At 37.1% G+C, this 19,713-nt stretch overlaps 5 protein-coding genes and 1 pseudogene across 6 annotated transcripts; 3 read left to right on the forward strand and 3 right to left on the reverse strand.

Annotated features, from left to right (window-relative positions):
* Positions 1 to 1,611: 1,611 nt before the first annotated feature.
* Positions 1,612 to 5,263, reverse strand: LOC108832451 (probable methyltransferase PMT8). 2 transcript variants are annotated; one of them, XM_018605936.2, is made up of 7 exons: positions 5,105 to 5,263; positions 4,366 to 4,710; positions 3,942 to 4,289; positions 2,995 to 3,589; positions 2,538 to 2,650; positions 2,196 to 2,416; positions 1,612 to 2,124 (listed from the first exon to the last, which is right to left on the reverse strand). In XM_018605936.2, the coding sequence occupies exons 2-7, from the start codon at positions 4,612 to 4,614 to the stop codon at positions 1,785 to 1,787; spliced, it is 1,866 nt and encodes a 621-aa protein (XP_018461438.1). In that variant the 5' UTR covers positions 4,615 to 4,710; positions 5,105 to 5,263; the 3' UTR covers positions 1,612 to 1,784. The 2 variants fall into 2 exon arrangements, with proteins under 2 accessions (XP_018461438.1, XP_056851290.1); XM_056995310.1 differs by having other exon boundaries at positions 5,118 to 5,253.
* A 1,973-nt stretch (positions 5,264 to 7,236) lies between these two features.
* LOC108832452 (malate dehydrogenase 1, cytoplasmic) lies at positions 7,237 to 9,348 on the forward strand. The gene is made up of 6 exons (XM_018605937.2): positions 7,237 to 7,396; positions 7,803 to 7,961; positions 8,082 to 8,257; positions 8,384 to 8,797; positions 8,890 to 9,001; positions 9,074 to 9,348. The coding sequence occupies exons 1-6, from the start codon at positions 7,354 to 7,356 to the stop codon at positions 9,166 to 9,168; spliced, it is 999 nt and encodes a 332-aa protein (XP_018461439.1). The 5' UTR covers positions 7,237 to 7,353; the 3' UTR covers positions 9,169 to 9,348.
* A 596-nt stretch (positions 9,349 to 9,944) lies between these two features.
* LOC108832448 (cryptochrome-1) lies at positions 9,945 to 13,012 on the forward strand. The gene is made up of 5 exons (XM_056995317.1): positions 9,945 to 10,142; positions 10,310 to 10,677; positions 10,756 to 10,980; positions 11,073 to 11,782; positions 12,247 to 13,012. The coding sequence occupies exons 2-5, from the start codon at positions 10,365 to 10,367 to the stop codon at positions 12,856 to 12,858; spliced, it is 1,860 nt and encodes a 619-aa protein (XP_056851297.1). The 5' UTR covers positions 9,945 to 10,142; positions 10,310 to 10,364; the 3' UTR covers positions 12,859 to 13,012.
* Positions 13,013 to 13,360: 348 nt separating this feature from the next.
* LOC108832449 (1-aminocyclopropane-1-carboxylate oxidase homolog 7-like) lies at positions 13,361 to 14,706 on the forward strand (annotated as a pseudogene).
* A 556-nt stretch (positions 14,707 to 15,262) lies between these two features.
* LOC108826170 (1-aminocyclopropane-1-carboxylate oxidase homolog 6) lies at positions 15,263 to 16,989 on the reverse strand. Its single transcript, XM_056995337.1, has 3 exons — positions 16,335 to 16,989; positions 15,723 to 16,044; positions 15,263 to 15,645 (listed from the first exon to the last, which is right to left on the reverse strand). Exons 1-3 carry the CDS (start codon positions 16,838 to 16,840, stop codon positions 15,394 to 15,396), a joined length of 1,080 nt encoding a protein of 359 aa, XP_056851317.1. The 5' UTR covers positions 16,841 to 16,989; the 3' UTR covers positions 15,263 to 15,393.
* A 674-nt stretch (positions 16,990 to 17,663) lies between these two features.
* Positions 17,664 to 18,305, reverse strand: LOC130508474 (uncharacterized). Its single transcript, XM_057004005.1, has one exon. The coding sequence runs from the start codon at positions 18,303 to 18,305 to the stop codon at positions 17,664 to 17,666; it is 642 nt and encodes a 213-aa protein (XP_056859985.1).
* Positions 18,306 to 19,713: the final 1,408 nt, after the last annotated feature.

The following is a 19,713-nucleotide window of genomic DNA, read 5'->3' on the forward strand; positions in this document are numbered from 1 at the left end:
AATGTCAAGTCGATGGAACTCGACATGTCTCCGCCTCTCTCGGTTGTAGTATATTGCGGATCTTGTGGTCTCCGTTCCTCCAGCTGGCAAAGAAGCGGAAGAGTACGAAACCTTTCCGATGGCATCGCCGGAAAAAGATTCATCAGCTTCGGATTCTCCTGCTGCCCAAACAAATGGTTAGAATTGTTGGCCGAAGTGTTCGCTGGAAATCCTTTATGAAACCTCCCTTGTTCATCTATATGATGACCAATACGGTAATAATTCAAGTTGAAACGATTCCTCCCACACAAAGCAGGATCAGGCCTCGTGTAGTGTCGGAAGGTGGTGGGTGGAGTGGCGGCAGAGGAAGAGAAGGTGGAAAGATGATGATTGGAGTGAAAAGTGTTGGATTGTGAGGTTAGGTCTTGAGGTGCTAAGAAGATTTTTTTACAAAGAAAACATTCATGGGGGTTTGAAACATGCATGAGATCCTTTTTCATGCCAAACCCACCGATCATTTTCTGTAAATCTTTATATGTATATATTAATGAAGATGCAAGAGATTGAAACACATCTATTGAACTATTTATATACAAATTTATGTGTAAAAGCTAGGAGATGCATGCATGCTGCCAACCCTATTTGAGGAAAATATATTTACATGTTGTTAATATTGTCTTAGTCTGATTTGATATTGATGATGATGAAGAATTTTAATTACATGTCCAGCATGCATATTGACTTTGTTCACATTTTTAGAAAAAAATATATTTTCTGTAGAAGAAAAAAATATGTATATAGATATGTCTGAATTACAAAAAAAAAAGTACATAGATATGTCTAATCATATAAAGAAGTCAACATTTTAAGTAAAATTGAATAGGTATGATGTGTTCAATGCTATTTATTTTTGGAGTAATAAATGTTTTCACTTTGGGAAGAATATTAATGGGAGGTTAATTATTTGTGGGCAACTAATCCAACAATTTTGGGAAACTTTTTTTTGTATTGTTTATTTTCAGGAAATACATTTCTTAATTGCTTATCTATATAATAATTTTCTTTTAGTAATTAGTTATTTTTGGAAAGTATTAACAAAAATAAATTATATGCTCCTGGTCTTCTATTCTATTAACAAGGTGTAAATATCTTTCCAACTTCATCATATGATGAATCAGCAAAGAAGATAGAGATTGACTAGGAGGTTTATTCAACTAAGAATTTGGATTGATTTGTCTTAACTAATATGATAAATTCATTGTTATTCAAATTTGAATTTAAAAAAACATTTTAAAATCTCGTGTAATTGAATCGTTATTTCATAAAATACTCTGAAATCTATGATTATTGAACAAAAATTACATTGAAGATTTTAATGTACCAAATGTTTCCAAAGTGTTTTAAGAGTAATTTCTTAGTTATAAAAATTAAAATCTAAATCTTATGATTTTATAAGAGATTCTAGAATTGTTTAATAAAAATCACACCAAATTTTCAAAATTTTCTGCAATCATCTAAAATTTATTAAAAATCAAATCATTTAAAATTTCCGATTTAGTACACTCCTAAGTCTAACGAGTTATACAGCTATTTTTTATCAAATATAATCTAAAGAGTGAAAGACTAATAATATCATCAGAACAGTCCCCAAAAAGGATTTTTTTTTTAAACGATTAATTTCAATATTTATATAATATTGCTTATGTGGTACAAATCAACTACAAAAAAGAAACAAATAAAACTATATGAAAACTTGTGGGAATAAAACAATTTGTTTCTTTTTTTCTCTTCTGCTTTTCATTTGATCACTCAGTGTTCCTAAGGCTTTCACTGGTGAGCCACAGTTTCTTCCTGACAATGAAAACGACATTGTTCTCACCATCTTCACTGTCTTGGTCAAGTTCTGAACCTGTAGTTACCTTCTCTGACGCCACAACTTCCCAATGCAGAGCCTTCATATACCTCTTGATCGATTCAACAATGCTCTCCTTATCTCTGATGATGATGAATCCTGTAGGTCTAAGAATCCTATCCATCTCAAGTAATAGATCCTCCGCACTGCATCCTTTGCTTTTAATGTCTGAAAAGACAGTCCATGCGTGCAAGAGATCGTATGTTCGAGGGTACGTAGAGAAAGCCTCGCACCTAACAATAGAGGAACGGTGAAAATGTGAACTATTACTGTTAAAAAGTTTAAAGCCTTTTAGGGTACGTACCAGTTATGATTTGTCCCTATTAAACCACGGTCGTAGACCAGTTTAAGAGTGTTGGGGCCGTAGGGAGAGACAACGTTCATAACCCAAACATCTTTGTCTTTAAGAGCAGCTGCGAAAGAACCCATGTGAGCTTTCATGTCCATTATGTTCCTCACAGTGTTTGCTTTGATTTTAGAAGACATTAGGTTCCAGTAACTGTCCACTTGCTGTTTCCAAAGCTCCTGCAAACAAACAAAAAGAAGAAAAACACAACTAAACAATATGCTTAAACTCTTTCTTTGTGTGTGTTCTATAATCTTATCAATAGTAAAAAAATATCAGTGCAGGTCTTAGTAATAGTACCGTGTCTTTCTCAAACATATGTGTTGAATAACCAAAGTCTGCAAGACGAGGAGGAGGAGAAGTCATCCTAGCTGGCCATGGAGCTAACCCACTTCCCTTTGTTTTATGGTCATCTGTATTTAAGAAAGAAACATATTTTACAAAAAAAAACGAGTCAAGTGTTGTGAATAAACGCGAATCAAACTCAAAGAAAGCAAAGAAACCAAAACGATTGAAGCAAATACCTTATGATGTGTATATTATTATATGTTTATAACTCCTAAACCCAATACTATAGTAGCCTCAAAACCCGATTTTTTTCTTCTTATACGAATACATATTTATCAAAAGTAATTATCCTAGCCCTACAAAGCGTGGACCGGTCCAACAAATGCTAGTCTTTTTACTGGTGCACAAGATTTTAAGATACTTCCAGAATTTACACTAAGTATGTCTCTCTCAGAAAGAAAGTACTTACGCTTGGAGTAAGGAGTGATGCAAGCTTCCATCGACACACCATAAACCGCATCAGGATCAGCATCCGAGCGACAAAGAGGAGGCTGCGTCCCAGGCTCTCTCTCCAAGTAACAGTCATTACTCAACGGTTTCTGCCAAACAACAGTTTGGTTTCTTTTAGCAGCGATTCTCCAACACATCCTCTCAACAATACCACTCATCTCCTTCCATATCCTCAAACTGTCTTCGTCCTGCGCGTAAGCTTCAGGGGACGAATAAGCGAAATAGCCTCCAGGTCTTAGCACACGGTCAAGCTCGAGGAGAAGGATGCCGTCTCTTTGAAGCCAGTCGATCCTACACCGAGAGCAATGAGCAAACTCGAAGGATCTGCTCGGGTAAGGAAGTCTCTTGGTGCCTAAGACACCGAGGTAAGCAGGGATGCCTCTCTCTAACGCAAACTGGATTTGGTTCTGGTGAACGTCGTTGGGAGCTAATGACATTGCGATTATGTCAGAGGAGAGGAGGTAAGCTCCAAAACTAGCAACTCCACATCCAACGTCAAGAACCGTTCTTAACCTCCCTTCATCGTTTAATACACCGTTGGAAAAGTTAAGCATCTGCAAGTCACAAGAAGCCGTTAGAAACACATATTTACATTAGAAAATTTAGTTCTTTATATCTAATTATAAAATTATTTGATGAACTATAAGAATTACACATACAAAAATAACAATAAAAATTTAAGGATTTACACTAAAATTATACAAAAAATAATAATACAAATTTAAGAATTTACACTAACATTATAGCTTTTAATTAAACATATTTATACCAATTTAGATCAATTTAGACTACTTTTAACTGATTTTTAACGGTTTAAACCGATTTAAATCATATAAATCGGATTTTTCAGATTTTTAAAACATTGCATATTATCATTAATGAAAAAGTTTAAGTAAGAGGGGTTACATTAGCTATGGATGCAATGTACTTATCAGCACCGTAATGGAAGTGAGTGCCACCACCAGGGAAATTGATCTTGTCGCCTTTGACAACCATCCAGTTCTGATCAGACTTCTCTTTAGCGAGGTGAGTGTGAGGTATGTTGGCTTGCCAGACTTCATCTCTGCTCTTAGGCCACTTGATAGGAACCTTGTAGCCAGATGGAGGAGGAATCAAACAGTTGAACTTTCTTTCGGGAGGAGGACAATGGCGTTCGTAGTGTTCCATTAGCGATAGATCAAGCTTCAATCTCATCTGGTAGATGAAGTTCCTATCTAAGCAAGGAATGATCTCTGAGTGCCTGTCATCACAAACCTTAAAACATATACATAATAACAAAAGTTAGCTCTGCCTTAAGCATACAGGGAAGCTTTTGGAAAAAGCAACTTACAGGGAAGCTTTTGGCGACGACAAGACTGTCTTCTTCATTGCTCACAGATCCATCCTGTTTGGTATCATCATCATCACCACCCAAATAAGAAGATCCGAGTTTTCTCAGTGATCTCCCATACTCCAAAGCTGATGCACCTTGGCTAGAGGAACCATAGTACATATACAAGAAACAGAGGAGTAAAGCCACTATGCAGAACGAAGCAATGAGGCGCTTCTTTTGGCCTCCATCAGATCTCGCTCTCATCATCAAAACGCAGCTTCCTCACACAAAAACCAAAGAAGGAAAAGAGCTTCTTCCTAAACGAAGACTTTCCTCTCTTTCTCTGTCTGATGCAGAGTTTCTCTGTAAAAATAAAGAAAGAGAAGAATCCATAAGACTTTAAACACAGTCAAAAGTGTGAGATATATAGTTAGTGGCAACAAATTTTCAAAGTTAACAATAAATGAATGGAATAAAAACACAGACCGGACAATGGAAGAAGATTCAGATCGGTGTTTAGTTTGGTCAGTAACAAAACCTTAGCATATTGAAACATAACATAAAGTTAAGTGGAAACAGTTTTGTTCTTCCTCTAGACAAAAAAAATATTAATTTTTTTTTGAACTAAATTGAACTAGTAGATCTGAGAGTAGAGAGTGATAAGTAGCGTTTCCATTTTCTGGGCAATGAAATTATCAATTTCCCGGGAAAACTGAAACATTCATTGATTACAAGAGGAAAATATAGAAAAACTCACAGAAGAACAAGACCTCAAGAAGAGTCGTAAGGCAAATGAGAGATCCGAGAATGGGAATGACGAATAACTTTACAGATTTAGATCTCACGGGGAATTATAGATATAAAGCCTTTTTCCACTGGCGAAATGATTTTTTATCCCTATTTTGGTGAGATAAGTACAGTGCGGCTTCCCCCTTGTACAGCTTTAAAAGGTCGCTATCTCTGTCTACACTGTCGACTGCTGTAAATCTATCTCTTTTTTAATTTATTTTCCGGTATAATAAATAAATATATTTTTGAAAGCTTAATCAAATCAATTGAGTCTCTGCAAGTAGATTCGAACGTAATTGCGTGTTTAGTTTCATCATTAATACTAAGTTACTAATAGATTAACAACTACCCACATTCGTGTTTAATAATTTCTTTAATCGAATTAATTCTTGCAGTTTTTGAGAAAATGACTGGACGATTATAAGAGAACAAAACCAGTTGACTATTGGACAAGTCACTGTCTTATGTCCCATTTTACACACGGAATATATATGTAAGAGCAGCTCCAACGGTGAACTCACCATTGGAATCCTTAACAATTTAATATCAATTTTTTTATTTTTTTGAACAGTAAAGGACTTTAATCTAGATTGAGCTTGCAATGGTGTTACCAGTGCTGTTGTTTCTTCACTGCCTTGTTTTCAAAATTGATTGGCTTCTGGGAATCAAAAACAGAGAGAGAAGCGTACAGAGGTGAGAATATCTCTGGTAAAGATGAAGGAGCCATGGCAAAGATGAAGGAAATGGAGAAAGAGAGAACAGAGGAGGTCGTTGGGTCTTTTGTACGGATGGTGGTGTTGTACAAAGCATGACCTGTGATTTCATCTAAGGTGAGGACTTTGGATTCGATTGTCGCGTTTCCAAAGAGAGAGAGACGCGAGGGAAATTCATAAGCCGTTGAAGATGAAATCGATGGCTGAGATTGGGTTTAGAAGAGAGGTGAGGGGAAGAGAGATTCATCGGAGCTTTCATGGCGAAGGAGAGAAGAAGCTTTCATTGCCGACAAAACTAAACTCAAAACATCACCTGCCCAATAACCCGTTGCCACCTGTCTTAAGGATCAAGTCCTTAAACCTCTTAGGGAAGGATTGATCCGATGAAATCCTTACATTATTTGGCTTTTATAATATAAATCTATTCAACTCAGCATATGAAAGCACGCTAAGGATCAGTGATGGACTTCCATTGCACCTGCTCTAAAATTGTAAATCCTTGAAACGCGTATATACATTCATTGTGTCGGTGGTGATTACTGGTTTCTGACTCATGATCGGTGATTTTTCTTTATTTATTCAGTTACCATTTAACTCATGTTATTCGGTTTATTATTTGATCAGCTGTTTAAATAAATAAATTAGTATGGTTAGTTACCACTGGGATGAGATCCAGATCCAACCTTTGAGTCCATAAAATATAAATAAATACTTATATCATGGAGAGGGAAAAGACGTTCACGTGTAGTCACAAACTCTTAAAGAGAAAAACCTTAAAACAAAGAAGTGTATTTGTAATTGTACCTTCTGACGCAGCAATGTCTTCTTTAAGTTTGTAGTTGTTCCGATGATCATGCTCGTCACAAAAGTCAGGTCACGTACAAATCCGAGAGCTAGGCTAGCTCTACCGGCCGGAGTTAAACCGTGCTTCTTCGCCACCTCAATGTAGTGTATGTGTCAATGTGTGTCGTTGCTTCCTAAAATCGTAATAAAAATTGACCTCAAAAACTTTCACGACGTTCGTTTACAATTATATCGATGTTCTTAAGCATGGATGGATCAAGATTCAAGAACAAACAGCCAACGCTCCTCCATGAATCCATTGAAAAGATTAGGCCTTGTACTCTTTGGATCTTTTGGGCCTGTAGCAGTGATTATAACCCAAGAACATCAGAAAACAATTAAATGCTCACTCATAAGGTCACTAAGTATGGGCACAAATATGGGCCTGACTTCCTCATCAAGAAACCCATTGGAATTATATTATCCACCGAATATCCTCTTTCCAAATTTAAATCCTGCAAATCTAAGATAATTTATTACTTCAAGATAATACGATTAAATTAGATGACGTGGCATGACAAAACACCTTCGATATCTCCCACCATCCACCAATAAATAAAAGAAAGCCATAGTGAGCTCTCTCACGGATTCAACCAAAAGCCTCTCCCAAATCTCAAAAACACAGATCCATTCTCCGGCGATAATCAACGACCTAGATCAGATGGCGAAGGAACCAGTTCGCGTTCTCGTTACCGGTGCTGCAGGTAACTTCCTGGCTCTCAGATCCTGTAGTATCGGATCTTAGGCTAGTCTAGCGAATCACAAACCTCTAGCTCACTGTACTCAGATCTCTGCATAGTCGTGGTTATGTCGTCCGTATATACATTATCGATCGATTAAACCAGACGTAGATTCTAGGTTTTGCTAATCTGGTGGTTGAAATGAGATCTGAAGTGTATGTAATTTATTGAGAATCCTTACTTTGCTAGGCTCGAAACACGACCGTGATTTTGATGCTTAGTGTTCTTGTTTCCCCGGTTTAGTTGTGGTATCTTCCTTTGCTTTGTAGCATTCATGCCGGTTTTGGTTCAACGTCGACATGAATTGAAACCGGTTTTGGTTGTAATTGGATTGTAGTTGGTGAATGAAAGTATTGTAATTTTGGCGCAGGACAAATTGGATACGCACTTGTTCCTATGATTGCAAGGGGTATCATGCTTGGTGCTGACCAGCCTGTGATCCTCCACATGTTGGATATTCCTCCTGCTGCTGAAGCTCTCAACGGTGTCAAGATGGAGTTGATCGATGCTGCTTTCCCTCTTCTCAAAGGTAACACTCACTGTTTTCACCAAGCTGTGTTTTCGTGTTTTGTGATAAAGATTTTTTTTAATGTGAATATTTCAAAGTGAGAGAGAGATAACTAATATTTTGAACGTGTGTATTAATCAGGTGTTGTTGCTACAACTGATGCCGTTGAGGGATGTACTGGAGTCAACGTTGCTGTTATGGTTGGTGGTTTCCCCAGGAAAGAAGGTATGGAGAGGAAGGATGTCATGTCCAAGAATGTCTCCATTTACAAGTCCCAGGCTGCTGCCTTGGAGAAGCATGCCGCTCCTAACTGCAAGGTAATTTAGATATGTTTGCCTTTTTTTAAAAAAAAAGTTTCTTTGAATGAGGCCACTACATCCATGTTTGTGACCCTCTTGCTCAAGACATTTCTCTTGTTTTTTTATTTTTATGTTATTTTTCAGGTTCTTGTTGTTGCAAACCCTGCCAACACCAACGCATTGATCCTCAAGGAATTTGCACCATCCATCCCTGAGAAGAACATCACTTGTTTGACAAGGCTTGACCACAACAGGGCCTTGGGTCAGATCTCTGAGAGGTTGAGCGTGCCTGTCTCTGATGTTAAGAACGTGATTATCTGGGGTAACCACTCATCCACACAGTACCCTGATGTCAACCACGCTAAGGTGCAGACATCTTCTGGAGAAAAGCCTGTCCGCGAGCTCGTCAAGAACGATGAGTGGTTGAATGGAGAGTTCATCACTACGGTTCAGCAACGTGGAGCTGCAATCATCAAGGCGAGGAAGTTGTCTAGTGCACTCTCTGCTGCTAGCTCTGCATGTGACCACATCCGTGACTGGGTCCTTGGAACTCCAGAGGTTCATAACTAAACTCTTCTCCCATTATTCAGAATGTGTTTATTATTTTCTTGTAGCCGTTCTGACATTTTTTCTTTGGTTTCAATTCTCAGGGGACATTTGTTTCCATGGGAGTATACTCAGATGGCTCTTACAACGTTCCATCAGGACTTATCTACTCCTTCCCTGTCACTTGCCGCAATGGAGAGTGGAGTATTGTCCAAGGTAGTAAGACACGCTTTTAACAACTCAAAATACTCAAGTTCTCATATACTAACGTGAATTTGTATGATTTAGGGCTTCCTATCGATGAAGTATCAAGGAAGAAGATGGATTTGACTGCAGAGGAGCTGAAGGAAGAGAAGGACTTGGCATACTCATGCCTCTCTTAAACCAATACTCTTCGTCTCAATCAGGTGTGAGATAAACAAAGCTTTGAGGGCTTTGTTGAAATAAAAAGTGTGTTTAAAAGATCTCCAAACACTGTCCCTGAGCTGATATTCATGTACTCTGTTTTTCTTTGTGTCTGATTTGGTTTTTACCCTTAGCAATAAAAAATAACATTTACTAAACTGAAATTAGAAATCGAATCATAAACAATAGGCATTAGGCACTGGTCCACTAAACTAGGATTCGAGTCATAGGGATGTCGAAATACAAATATTCAAAGTTTTAAGAGAATTGAATCTTGTTTTTTTGTGTGCACCAAACAAGAGAATTTAATGTTTAACTTTAACTTTTGTAAAGTAATAAAAAAGCAGTGGATCTTGATTAGACTCCAGTAGGAAATGAGAATCAAGTTCTTATCTTTAAGCCTTTATAGTAATATTCAGTGGATTCAACCAAAAGTGGGCATGACCTGAATCGTGTTCATGAACCAGTGAACCACCCAACGTTAGACAACGTAAGAGAAGATGATTATTCACTGCACTTTATAGGCCCAATATAAAATGTTCTTTTATAAAAAGCAAAACGACATTCGATTCCTTGTAAAATATCTACTTATACCAAAAAGTTTGTTCGTTGATGATGATGATGATCCCCATGAAAATCTTACAAGAGCAAATGAAAAATGAGATGGGTAAAAAAAAAACCAATTAAATTCCAACGCCACTAGTTGTGGATAAAGTTGGCTGCTTTTGTCTCTGTACTGAAATATTATTTGCGCATTATTGCAATACATACAACACTCTTCATCATGGGTATTGTCATTTAGATCTCAAAGTCTTTTAACTTTCATACCCAAAATAGGAAGCAGAGGTCGGCCATCAATAATCAATCACCCTTCACAACTCCAAAGTTCTTCTTTCTCCTCAAGATCCAAAGCTGCTCAAAGATCTCTGCCCTCAACTCTGATTAAGTTCCGGTAAAAAAGTTACGAAATTTTTGATTTTTATTCAAACATGTACTTCTTGAACATGCTTTCATCTAGTAGACAATTGATCTTTGAGTTGAAAGTATCTTGCTTTCTCTTTTTTTGAGGTAAAGGGTTTTAAAGATTTTTGATTTATAGTTTGGTAATTATTTGGACAGAGAGTGGTGGAGTTTAGCTGAGTTTGTGTCTTGATATCTCTGGTTATAATAAAGCATGTCGACAAACAAAAAGACGATAGTTTGGTTCAGAAGGGACCTAAGGATAGAGGATAACCCTGCATTAGCAGCCGCTGCTCACGAAGGATCCGTGTTCCCTGTTTTCATCTGGTGTCCCGAAGAAGAAGGACAGTTTTATCCAGGAAGAGCTTCTAGATGGTGGATGAAACAATCACTTGCTCACTTGAGCCAATCCTTGAAGGCTCTTGGTTCTCAGCTTACTTTGATCAAAACCCATAACACCGTTTCAGCTATCTTGGACTGTGTTCGTGCAACCGGTGCTACTAAAGTCGTCTTTAATCACCTCTACGGTACTTACTCTTTTCTCAATCTCTATCTCTTGTTCATTCAGCTGAGGTTGATATGAAGTTACCCTTTCCTTGTTGTAGATCCTGTTTCGTTGGTTAGGGACCATACCGTGAAGGAGAAACTAGTGCAACGTGGTGTCTCTGTGCAAAGCTACAACGGTGATCTATTGTATGAGCCGTGGGAGATATACTGTGAAAAGGGCAAACCTTATACTAGTTTTAATTCTTACTGGAAGAAGTGCTTAGACATGTCTGTTGAATCCGTTGTGCTTCCTCCTCCTTGGCGCTTGGTTCCTCTCACTGCAGGTAAATAGCATTTTTAAATTTAAAAAAAAAAAACATTTTTCAACTTGACATATAACAGTTTGATTTGTGTGTGTTTTCTTTTGTGTTAACAGCTGAAACGGTTTGGGCGTGTTCAATTGAAGAGCTAGGACTAGAAAACGAGGCCGAGAAGCCGAGCAATGCGTTGCTAACCAGAGCTTGGTCACCAGGGTGGAGCAACGCTGACAAGATACTAAACGAGTTCATCGAGAAGCAGCTCATAGACTACGCAAAGAACAGCAAGAAAGTCGTTGGGAACTCGACGTCGCTGCTCTCTCCTTATCTCCATTTCGGGGAGATAAGCGTCAGACGCGTGTTCCAATGCGCTAGGATGAAACAGATCATATGGGTGAGAGACAAGAAGGGTGAAGGAGAAGAAAGTGCTGATCTTTTCCTCAGAGGGATCGGTCTAAGAGACTACTCTCGTTACATATGTTTCAACTTCCCTTTTACTCACGAGCAGTCTTTGCTGAGTCATCTCCGTTTCTTCCCTTGGGATGCTGATGTCGAGAAGTTCAAGGCGTGGAGGCAAGGCAGGACTGGTTATCCGTTGGTGGATGCTGGGATGAGAGAGCTTTGGGCTACTGGATGGATGCATAACAGGATTAGAGTGATTGTTTCGAGCTTTGCTGTGAAGTTTCTTCTCCTTCCGTGGAAATGGGGGATGAAGTATTTTTGGGATACTCTTTTGGATGCTGATTTGGAGTGTGACATCATTGGATGGCAGTATATCTCCGGGAGCTTGCCTGATGGCCACGAGCTTGATCGCTTGGACAATCCTGCAGTAAACTTTTATACTCATCTTTTAGTTTTTTATTTTTTTCTTTTATTTTTGAATACCGAGAGTAGGCATGGACAGTTTGAATATCCATTCGATAGTTTGGATAGGATTAGGAGTTCTTATTATTTCGGTTATTTTAGAAATATAAATTTAGGAACCATTCAGCTATTTGAGGGTTTCGGATTATTTCAGTTCACTTCCAGTTTGTTCTTAGGTTCCGGTTTTATTGCCCAGGCCTAACCGAGAAGTTCGGGTTTGAAAACAGTAATCCCCCTAAACCCCAAAACTAGAAATTGTAATATTAGTTCTGTTTCAGTAGACAGAGGACCTCTCACATAATGACCAGGTCCTTTCTAGTTGAGCTAATGACCTACTTTATTGTTTTAGGCTACATGAGACTATTTGCTGTTGTTGTCTGTTTGTCTGATTGAGAAGTCTCAGAGAATGTCTGTATCGTTTGGTTTCAGATACAAGGAGCAAAGTATGACCCGGAAGGAGAGTACATAAGGCAATGGCTACCCGAGCTGGCGAGGTTGCCAACTGAATGGATCCATCATCCATGGGACGCTCCATTAACCGTACTCAAAGCTTCCGGTGTGGAACTCGGAACTAACTACGCCAAACCCATCGTAGATATCGACACAGCTCGTGAGCTGCTGACCAAAGCTATATCAAGAACTCGTGAGGCACAGATCATGATCGGAGCAGCGCCTGATGAGATTGTAGCTGATAGCTTCGAGGCCTTAGAGGCTGCTAATACCGTTAAAGAACATGGTCTTTGCCCGTCGTCTAATGACCAGCAAGTACCGTTGGATGTTCGTTACAATGGGTCAAAGAGAGTGAAACCCGTTGAAGAAGATGAAGAGAGAGAGATGAAGAAACTTAGAGGATTCAATGAAGTTATTAGAGAAGAAGAAGAAAGGGGTTTGTTTTCTACTGCTGAGTCTTCTTCTTCTTCGAGTGTTAGGAGTGTGTTCATGGTTTCTCATTCTTGCTCGCTCGTATCAGAAGGGAAGAATCTGGAAGGTATTCAAGATTCTTCTGATCAGATTGCTACAAGTTTGGGGAAAAATGGTTAGAAATGATCAAAGATAAAGCTTTAATGTTATTCTCGCTTTTGCTATTACTATAAAACCTAACATGTAGAAGTATGAATGTGTGTGTGTCTCTTGACTCTTTGCTCCTTGTGATGATCATCCCAAGAACAAGACGGAATAAAGCTTATATTATATATATCTTCTGATAGATGTATGGATAAAATAATAAAAGATATTTCTATAAATGATTTTGTACTTGTTGTCTGTATACAATAAGAAACATGAATTTGTCTTGAACATGAACTGAAGTGAACGGTTATAACGTAAAAGGTAAAAAGTTAACAAAACAAAACAAAACTCTAAAAGTCTAAATCTTGTCCTGACGCTTCTCATGCATTGAATGATCTTTTCCACGTGTCTCTTCTGTTGCCTCATGCCTGGTCTCTTCCTCTTCCATTTTATTGTCTCTATCTATTATATATATGCAGCCTTTGTGAGAAATCTTGAACGAAAACATATAAAACAAATACAAAAAATGGCCTAAAACTCAAATTATGAAACGAAAGATGACTTGGAAGACTTCTCAGTCCCTGTCATAGACTTCACAAGCGTCCACGAGGATGCACTATCACGTGAACGTGTAGCAGAGGAGATCAAAGACGCTGCAGAGAAGTGGGGAATGTTCCAGGTGATCAACCATGGTGTTCCTTTAACTGTTCTTGAAGAGATCAAAGATGGAGTTGTTAGGTTTCATGAGGAAGATCCTGAGGTTAAGAAATCTTACTTCTCGCGAGACCACACCAAGACATTCGATTTCTTTAACAGTTTCGAACGTGAAGATTTGTCTGTTGGTAACTGGAGAGACAGCTTCGCTTGTTACATGGCTCCTGATCTTCCAAACTCTGAGGAGCTCCCAGTGGCTTGCAGGGATGCTATGATTGGATACTCGGATCATGTGAAGAGGTTAGGTGGTCTGATCTTTGAACTCATTTCAGAAGCTCTTGGTTTGAGCCCTGAGATTCTTAACGGGATGAATTGCACAAATGGTTTGCAAATGATCTGTCATTAGTACCCTCCCTGCCCACGACCTGACCTAACTTTGGGCACAAGGAAACATACGGACAACACTATCATCACTATTCTTTTTTCAAGATCAAATCGGTGATCTTCAAGTACTTTATCAAGACTGTTGGGTCGATGTAACGCCTATTCCCGGGGCTCTTATCATCAACGTCGGAGATTTCTTGCAGGTGATATCACTGATGCATAACTTATAAGAGACATGATACATAGAACCAGAGGTTTTGGTAAGAGATGCATTGAGTTTATGTCTCACGTTTTGTTTGGTTTGTGTAGATTATGACTAACAACAAGTTCATAAGCGTGAACCATAGCGTGCTTGCAAATAGAGTTGGACCGAGGATTTCAGTCGCCTGCTTCTTCTGCTATCCTACGAATCTAAACTCCACAGCTTAAAGAGCTTCTCTCTGAAGAAACCTCTTACAGTCAGAGATGATAAAAGAGTACACAAATGGATAACATGATCTGTCAAATTTCAAGTTATTAAAAAAAGCAAAATAATAAGCACCAACATAACGTAAAAAGGATGGTTTTTTATTCTTTTACACTTTCAAACTAAGTTGTACTTGATGTAGATAAAGGATTTGATTTGAATAAATTTAACATTCAATTCAAAAACATTCTAGATTGATGTTAGATATTTGTGTTTCATCTATATCTTGAGTAAGCAGTTGTCCTCTTCAAGATAAGGACTCTTGTTAATATCCCATGAGAACATAAAATACAAACTAGCTATGGTACAAAATCTCAAGTACCAAAGTCCTAAAGCACTTACACAAAGTTCACGTTTTCTACAACGTCAAGAACGTTTGAGTTGACACATACTGTACAAAGTACTGTTAAAAAAAAGACCATAAACATAAGGAGCTAGAACTCCGAAGGAAGGAGGTGGTGGCTCCGAAGGAAGGAGGTGGTGGCGCTGTTTTGTTGTTTGATGTTAGCTCCGATGGAAGGAGGTGGTTGTTTTGTGTTGTTAATTGATGCCAATTGATATTGGGTTGATTAAGTTTTATTGTTGCTTTTGTTTGTTGTATTCTGTTTTCTATTTTAATGAAAGTCCAGAAGGAAAAAAAACATAAGAGCTAGAAACTCAGTGTTTCTCATAGCATCCCTCCACACCAAAACAAATCACTAAATTAATCAAGATAATTAAATGACTGTAACAACATAACATACCAAATTATTTTGATCAGTTTGGTTTGGCTAAGTAAAAATTTGTTAAGACTAAGACAAATATCATCTAGCTTTCTATAGTAAACAACTTTCAAGGGTCAAAAACGTAAGTAAATGGAGTTTGAAGCTTTAGATCCCATCCAAAGCTCTTTTTTGTTCTTTTTGGTTCAAATAGTTTAGAGAAGTGACAATGTAACAAAGACTGGCCAAATAGATATGCATGAAATACAAAAGTATCTTACAAGTTACAACAAATATATTACAAGTTACAACATACCAGACGTTTTGTACTATTTTTGTAAAGACGTTTTGTATTATTCTTTGTCATATCTTGAAATTGGACAGATAAGATGTTCCATCAAGGCCCTTTTTAAAGTATCCTTTTGTATACTCTTCTAAAGTAAACTCTCTGTATTTTGGAGGGTTTTCTTTAGAGAGAAGCTCTTTGATAGGGCCATAAACAGTTGCATTCGGAAGCATACTCGTGCTGAAAAAGCTCGCTACTGAAATCCTCGTTTCATTTATGTTTGAAAGCACCCTATGCTCTGCGCTTATGAACTTGTCGTTGGTTATAAGCTGCATATCAAAGACATCTCTCAGATTCTCAACAAAAGTGTTATAAATATATTAAAAATAGATTAATGAGCTTTTGCCTGCAAGAAATCTCCTATGTTGATAACAAGAGCCCCGGGAATAGGTGTAACATCGACCCAATGGTCTTGATGATGAATCTGAAGGCCACCGACTTGGTCTTGAAGAAGAACAGTGAGGAAAGAGTTGTCTGAATGGTTATTTGTGCCGATGGTTAAGTCAGGTTGAGGACATGGAGGGTAGTAGTGGCATATCATAAGAAAACCCTTCATACAGTCCATGCTCTTAAGCTTATCAGAGCTCAGACCGAGAGCTTCCGACAAGAGTTCAAAAAGCAAGACACCTAAGCTCTTTATATGCTTCGTGTGTTCGATCATAGCATCCCTGAACCAGTATATATGATATTATATATTACAATCATGACTCAAAACGTTTTGTGAGACGATTCTTGAAAGAGAAAGTTATGTACCTACCAACTAAAGAGTTGGCATAGTGGCTAAAAGCATAAAATGCTTATATTATCTAGTAGGTATTAATTAAAGAGTCATGGGTCCAATTCTCGTTAGGAGAGGTTTGCTTTTCTACAAAGATAGTCAACTTAAAATGGTTTGGGTTTCGCCCTAGAGGATGTACTGGCTTTCGGTCCAGAACCTCTAGAGAATAAAAAAAGTTACCTGCAAACCACAGGGAGCTCTTCAGGATTTGGAGGATGAGGAGACATGTAACAAGCGAAGCTGTCTCTCCAGCCAACGCATAAAGAAGAGCCATACAGATCAAAGTTACTATTGTATACAAATGTCTTGGCGGCGTCACGGGTGAAGTAAGCTTTCTTAACCTCCGGATCTTGCTCAAAGAACCTTCGAACTCCTTCTTGGATCTCTTCAAGAACGTTTAAAGGAACGCCATGATTGATCACCTGGAAAAAACCCCAGTTCCCTGCAGCGTCTTTGATCTTCTCAACGATATGTTCACGCGAGACGTGGACGTCTGCAAAGTCGATGATAGGGATTGCGGGATCAGAGGAGGAAACAGAAGGTTTCTTATCGGATAAGAAGTCTTGAGGGAGACGGAATATGCGAGGAATCTCGGTGACATGAGCATCGACGAGGCCTTTGACACCTTCTTTCGTCTCATCGAAAGCTTTGCGCTCACTGTAAGTGTCGAAGTCTTTGCTCTCCATATGTTTGTGTTTTTAACCTAATTTTAAAGATTTTCTCACAAAGGTTGTGTGAAGATTGAAGAAGAACGTTTATCGTAATCTGGATCTTGATATGACTCTAGAAGTATCAAGTGGTTTCTGTGCGTTTTCGTTCTTTGTGGTGAATAAGTGATTGATGGAGTATCTTTTTATATAATACTCTCTTGGTCTTTTGGTGTGTGTGTGGGACCGACAATGATCTTTGATGACGTTGTCCGTTTTTTGTTGATGGAGTTGTAACTGATGTCAGCATCTTTTTTCTTTTATATCAAAGATGATGTAATAATACACACATTGACAACCAGGGTCCAGAAGAGTTTTGAAAGGAATCCTTATGGTGAAGTGTTCTTATATACGTGTGGTATATGGCAGAGAAAGGCTGACTTTGTAAAACCAAAAACCACTCAAAAATGAGCTTACAGAAACGTTTTGACAAAAGGTTAACTATAGCACAAGAAAGTCGAAGCTGTAAAGAATTTAATTAACTAGAACGTAACGTAAACGAAGTAATAAATGGGTTGGCATAGTACCACACGTTATAAAACACTGAGTATAGCTAGAGAAGAATCGTATCCTCGTAGTAGTTGAATGTAGTATACTAGATTGCTAGTATTGGTAAGAAATAACCTGATCTAAAGAAACTAGTGAAAAAATATTGATAAGAAACATCAGTAAAATAAAAATAAAATGATGTGTTTCAAAGGATAAAAATTAAAATAAAATGCACTTTCGTTATGTTCGCATTTGAATTCTTTGTGTTTTTTGAACTTTTGAATTCTTTTTTTTTTTTTAACAGCGAGCTTTATTAATGATGTTGAGATAATACATAATCCTCATGTAATATGTTTGAGAGGAAAGAAGGAACATAATAATAGAAACTGAAAGAACTTTGATATTCCAACATTTGTTTTGCCAACTTGTCTGCCGCTTTGTTTCCTTCTCTTTTAATCCACTTGAACACCACCTGCTCAAACTTTTGCTTCCACCAGCGAATCTCTCGAATCCAGTTGTAGCTTGAGAAATGTAGCAACTTATCATTTAGAAGATCCATGGCCTTAATATTATCCCCTTCAATAATTATCCTCCGATGTCCTTGTGACCAACAATGCTGTAAAGCCATCAAAATCCCCTGTAATTCGCTTTCCAAAACAGTCAGTACTTGTTTGCCTCGTGCATGAGCTGCACCCTTATAAGCTCCATGTTCATCTCTCACTATCCAACCCGCAGTAGTATGAGTATTTTGATCCACAAAAGTGCAATCAACATTACATTTCACCCATCCTGTGTCTGGTCTCTCCCATCTTGTTGAAGCTCCTCTGTATCCGTTAACCGATCTTGCATTGTGATTGAAATCTTGGACGTCTTCCTTTTTCCATTCTGCAGCATCCTGTCTCGCATACTGAATTAATGTTCTCCAATGGATCTGTTTTCTCTGAAAAAGTAGCATGTTTCTACTTTTCCATAATCTCCATAACAGCCATAATGACAGATCTTGATAATGAGTTAACTGAGCAGAAAGACAGATCTTTAAACATTCATTTACTTTTTGACAAAAAGAAACAAATGCATGTGTTCCACATGATCATCGTTAAATTTATTAGTAAACACCATCAACATAATTAAATAAAATTCATTGCATTTTAAAATAAAAAAATCATTGTATTTATAATAAAAACAATGGTTTTTTAAAAAAAATAGTTCTTAAAACAATGAGTTAAAAATGAATAAACAAATAAACATAGCAAAACACAAATTGGATTACAGTTTTACAAAGATGAAAACATAAATAAAAATTTATTTATTTTTCATCTTTTTGAAACTGCAATCCAATTTATGTTTTGTTATGTTTATTTGTTTATTCATTTCAATTCATTGTTTTAAGAGCCATATTTTTTTTTTAAAAAAACTCATTGTTTTCATATGTTTGAGTCTCATAATAAAAAGAAAATCTAGCAAAAACATACTGACAAAATTATTTAGATATGAATACTATAGTTTGCAGCTCAAATTTTTTGGTGAAGTGTACTTATACATTTGGTATATGGCAGAGAAAGGTTGACTTTTTAACACCAAAAACCACTCAAAAATGAGCTCACAGAAACGTTTTCACAAAAGGTTAACTAGAACGTACACAAGAAAGTCGAAGTAGTAAAGAATTTAATTAACTAGAACGTAACGTAAACGAAGTAATAATTAAATGGGTTGGTATAGTATCACACGTTATAAAACACCAAGTATAGCTAGAGAAGAATCGTATCCTCGATCGTATCATATCCTCGTAGACTCGTAGTAGTTGAATTGAAGGGTCAAGGTAGTATACTAGATTGCTAGTATTGGTAAGAAATAACTTGATCTAGAGAAAATAGTGAAAATATTGATAAGACACTTCAGTGAAATGAAAAATAAAATGATGTGTTTCAAAAGAAAAATTAAAATAAAATGTATAATTGTTATGTTCGTATTTGAATTCTTTGTGTGTTTTTTTTTGAACTTTTGAGTTCTTTCTTATTGACAAAAAGAAACAAATGTATGTGTTCCTCCACATGATCATCGTTAAATTTATCAGTAAAACACCATCAACATAACTAAATAAAATTCATTGCATTTTAAAATAAAAATAAAGAAATTCATTGTATTTATAATAAAATAATGAGTTTTTTAAAAAAAATGATATGAAAACAATGAGTTAAAAATGAATAAACAAACAAACATAGTCAAACACAAATTGGGTTGCAGTTTTATAAAGATGAAAACATAAATAAAATTGCAATCCAATTTGTGTTTTGCTATGTTTGTTTGTTTATTCATTTTTAACTCATTGTTTTCAGATCACTCTTTTAAAAGAAAAAAAACAT

The sequence above is a fragment of the Raphanus sativus genome, chromosome 2, assembly GCF_000801105.2.
Source record: "Raphanus sativus cultivar WK10039 chromosome 2, ASM80110v3, whole genome shotgun sequence".
NCBI lineage: Eukaryota > Viridiplantae > Streptophyta > Magnoliopsida > Brassicales > Brassicaceae > Raphanus > Raphanus sativus.

What these genes read in the sequence shown, in the direction of transcription:
- LOC108832452 (XM_018605937.2), top strand. Translation starts at nt 7,354, where the DNA reads ATGGCGAAGGAACCAGTTCGCGTTCTCGTTACCGGTGCTGCAG. An exon ending in TGCTTTCCCTCTTCTCAAAG is followed by an intron (nt 7,962 to 8,081) that starts GTAACACTCACT and finishes TGTATTAATCAG; the next exon opens with GTGTTGTTGCTACAACTGAT. An exon ending in AGAGTGGAGTATTGTCCAAG is followed by an intron (nt 9,002 to 9,073) that starts GTAGTAAGACAC and finishes TGTATGATTTAG; the next exon opens with GGCTTCCTATCGATGAAGTA.
- LOC130508474 (XM_057004005.1), bottom strand. Translation starts at nt 18,305, where the DNA reads ATGCTACTTTTTCAGAGAAAACAGATCCATTGGAGAACATTAATTCAG.
- LOC108832451 (XM_018605936.2), bottom strand. Translation starts at nt 4,614, where the DNA reads ATGATGAGAGCGAGATCTGATGGAGGCCAAAAGAAGCGCCTCATTGCT. An exon ending in ACATTGCATCCATAGCTAAT is followed by an intron (nt 3,590 to 3,941) that starts GTAACCCCTCTT and finishes TGTGACTTGCAG; the next exon opens with ATGCTTAACTTTTCCAACGG. An exon ending in ATATGTTTGAGAAAGACACG is followed by an intron (nt 2,417 to 2,537) that starts GTACTATTACTA and finishes GTTTGTTTGCAG; the next exon opens with GAGCTTTGGAAACAGCAAGT.
- LOC108832448 (XM_056995317.1), top strand. Translation starts at nt 10,365, where the DNA reads ATGTCGACAAACAAAAAGACGATAGTTTGGTTCAGAAGGGACCTAAGG. An exon ending in CTTGGTTCCTCTCACTGCAG is followed by an intron (nt 10,981 to 11,072) that starts GTAAATAGCATT and finishes TTGTGTTAACAG; the next exon opens with CTGAAACGGTTTGGGCGTGT. An exon ending in ATCGCTTGGACAATCCTGCA is followed by an intron (nt 11,783 to 12,246) that starts GTAAACTTTTAT and finishes GTTTGGTTTCAG; the next exon opens with ATACAAGGAGCAAAGTATGA.
- LOC108826170 (XM_056995337.1), bottom strand. Translation starts at nt 16,840, where the DNA reads ATGGAGAGCAAAGACTTCGACACTTACAGTGAGCGCAAAGCTTTCGAT. An exon ending in GAGCTCCCTGTGGTTTGCAG is followed by an intron (nt 16,045 to 16,334) that starts GTAACTTTTTTT and finishes ATACTGGTTCAG; the next exon opens with GGATGCTATGATCGAACACA. An exon ending in ACATAGGAGATTTCTTGCAG is followed by an intron (nt 15,646 to 15,722) that starts GCAAAAGCTCAT and finishes TTTGATATGCAG; the next exon opens with CTTATAACCAACGACAAGTT.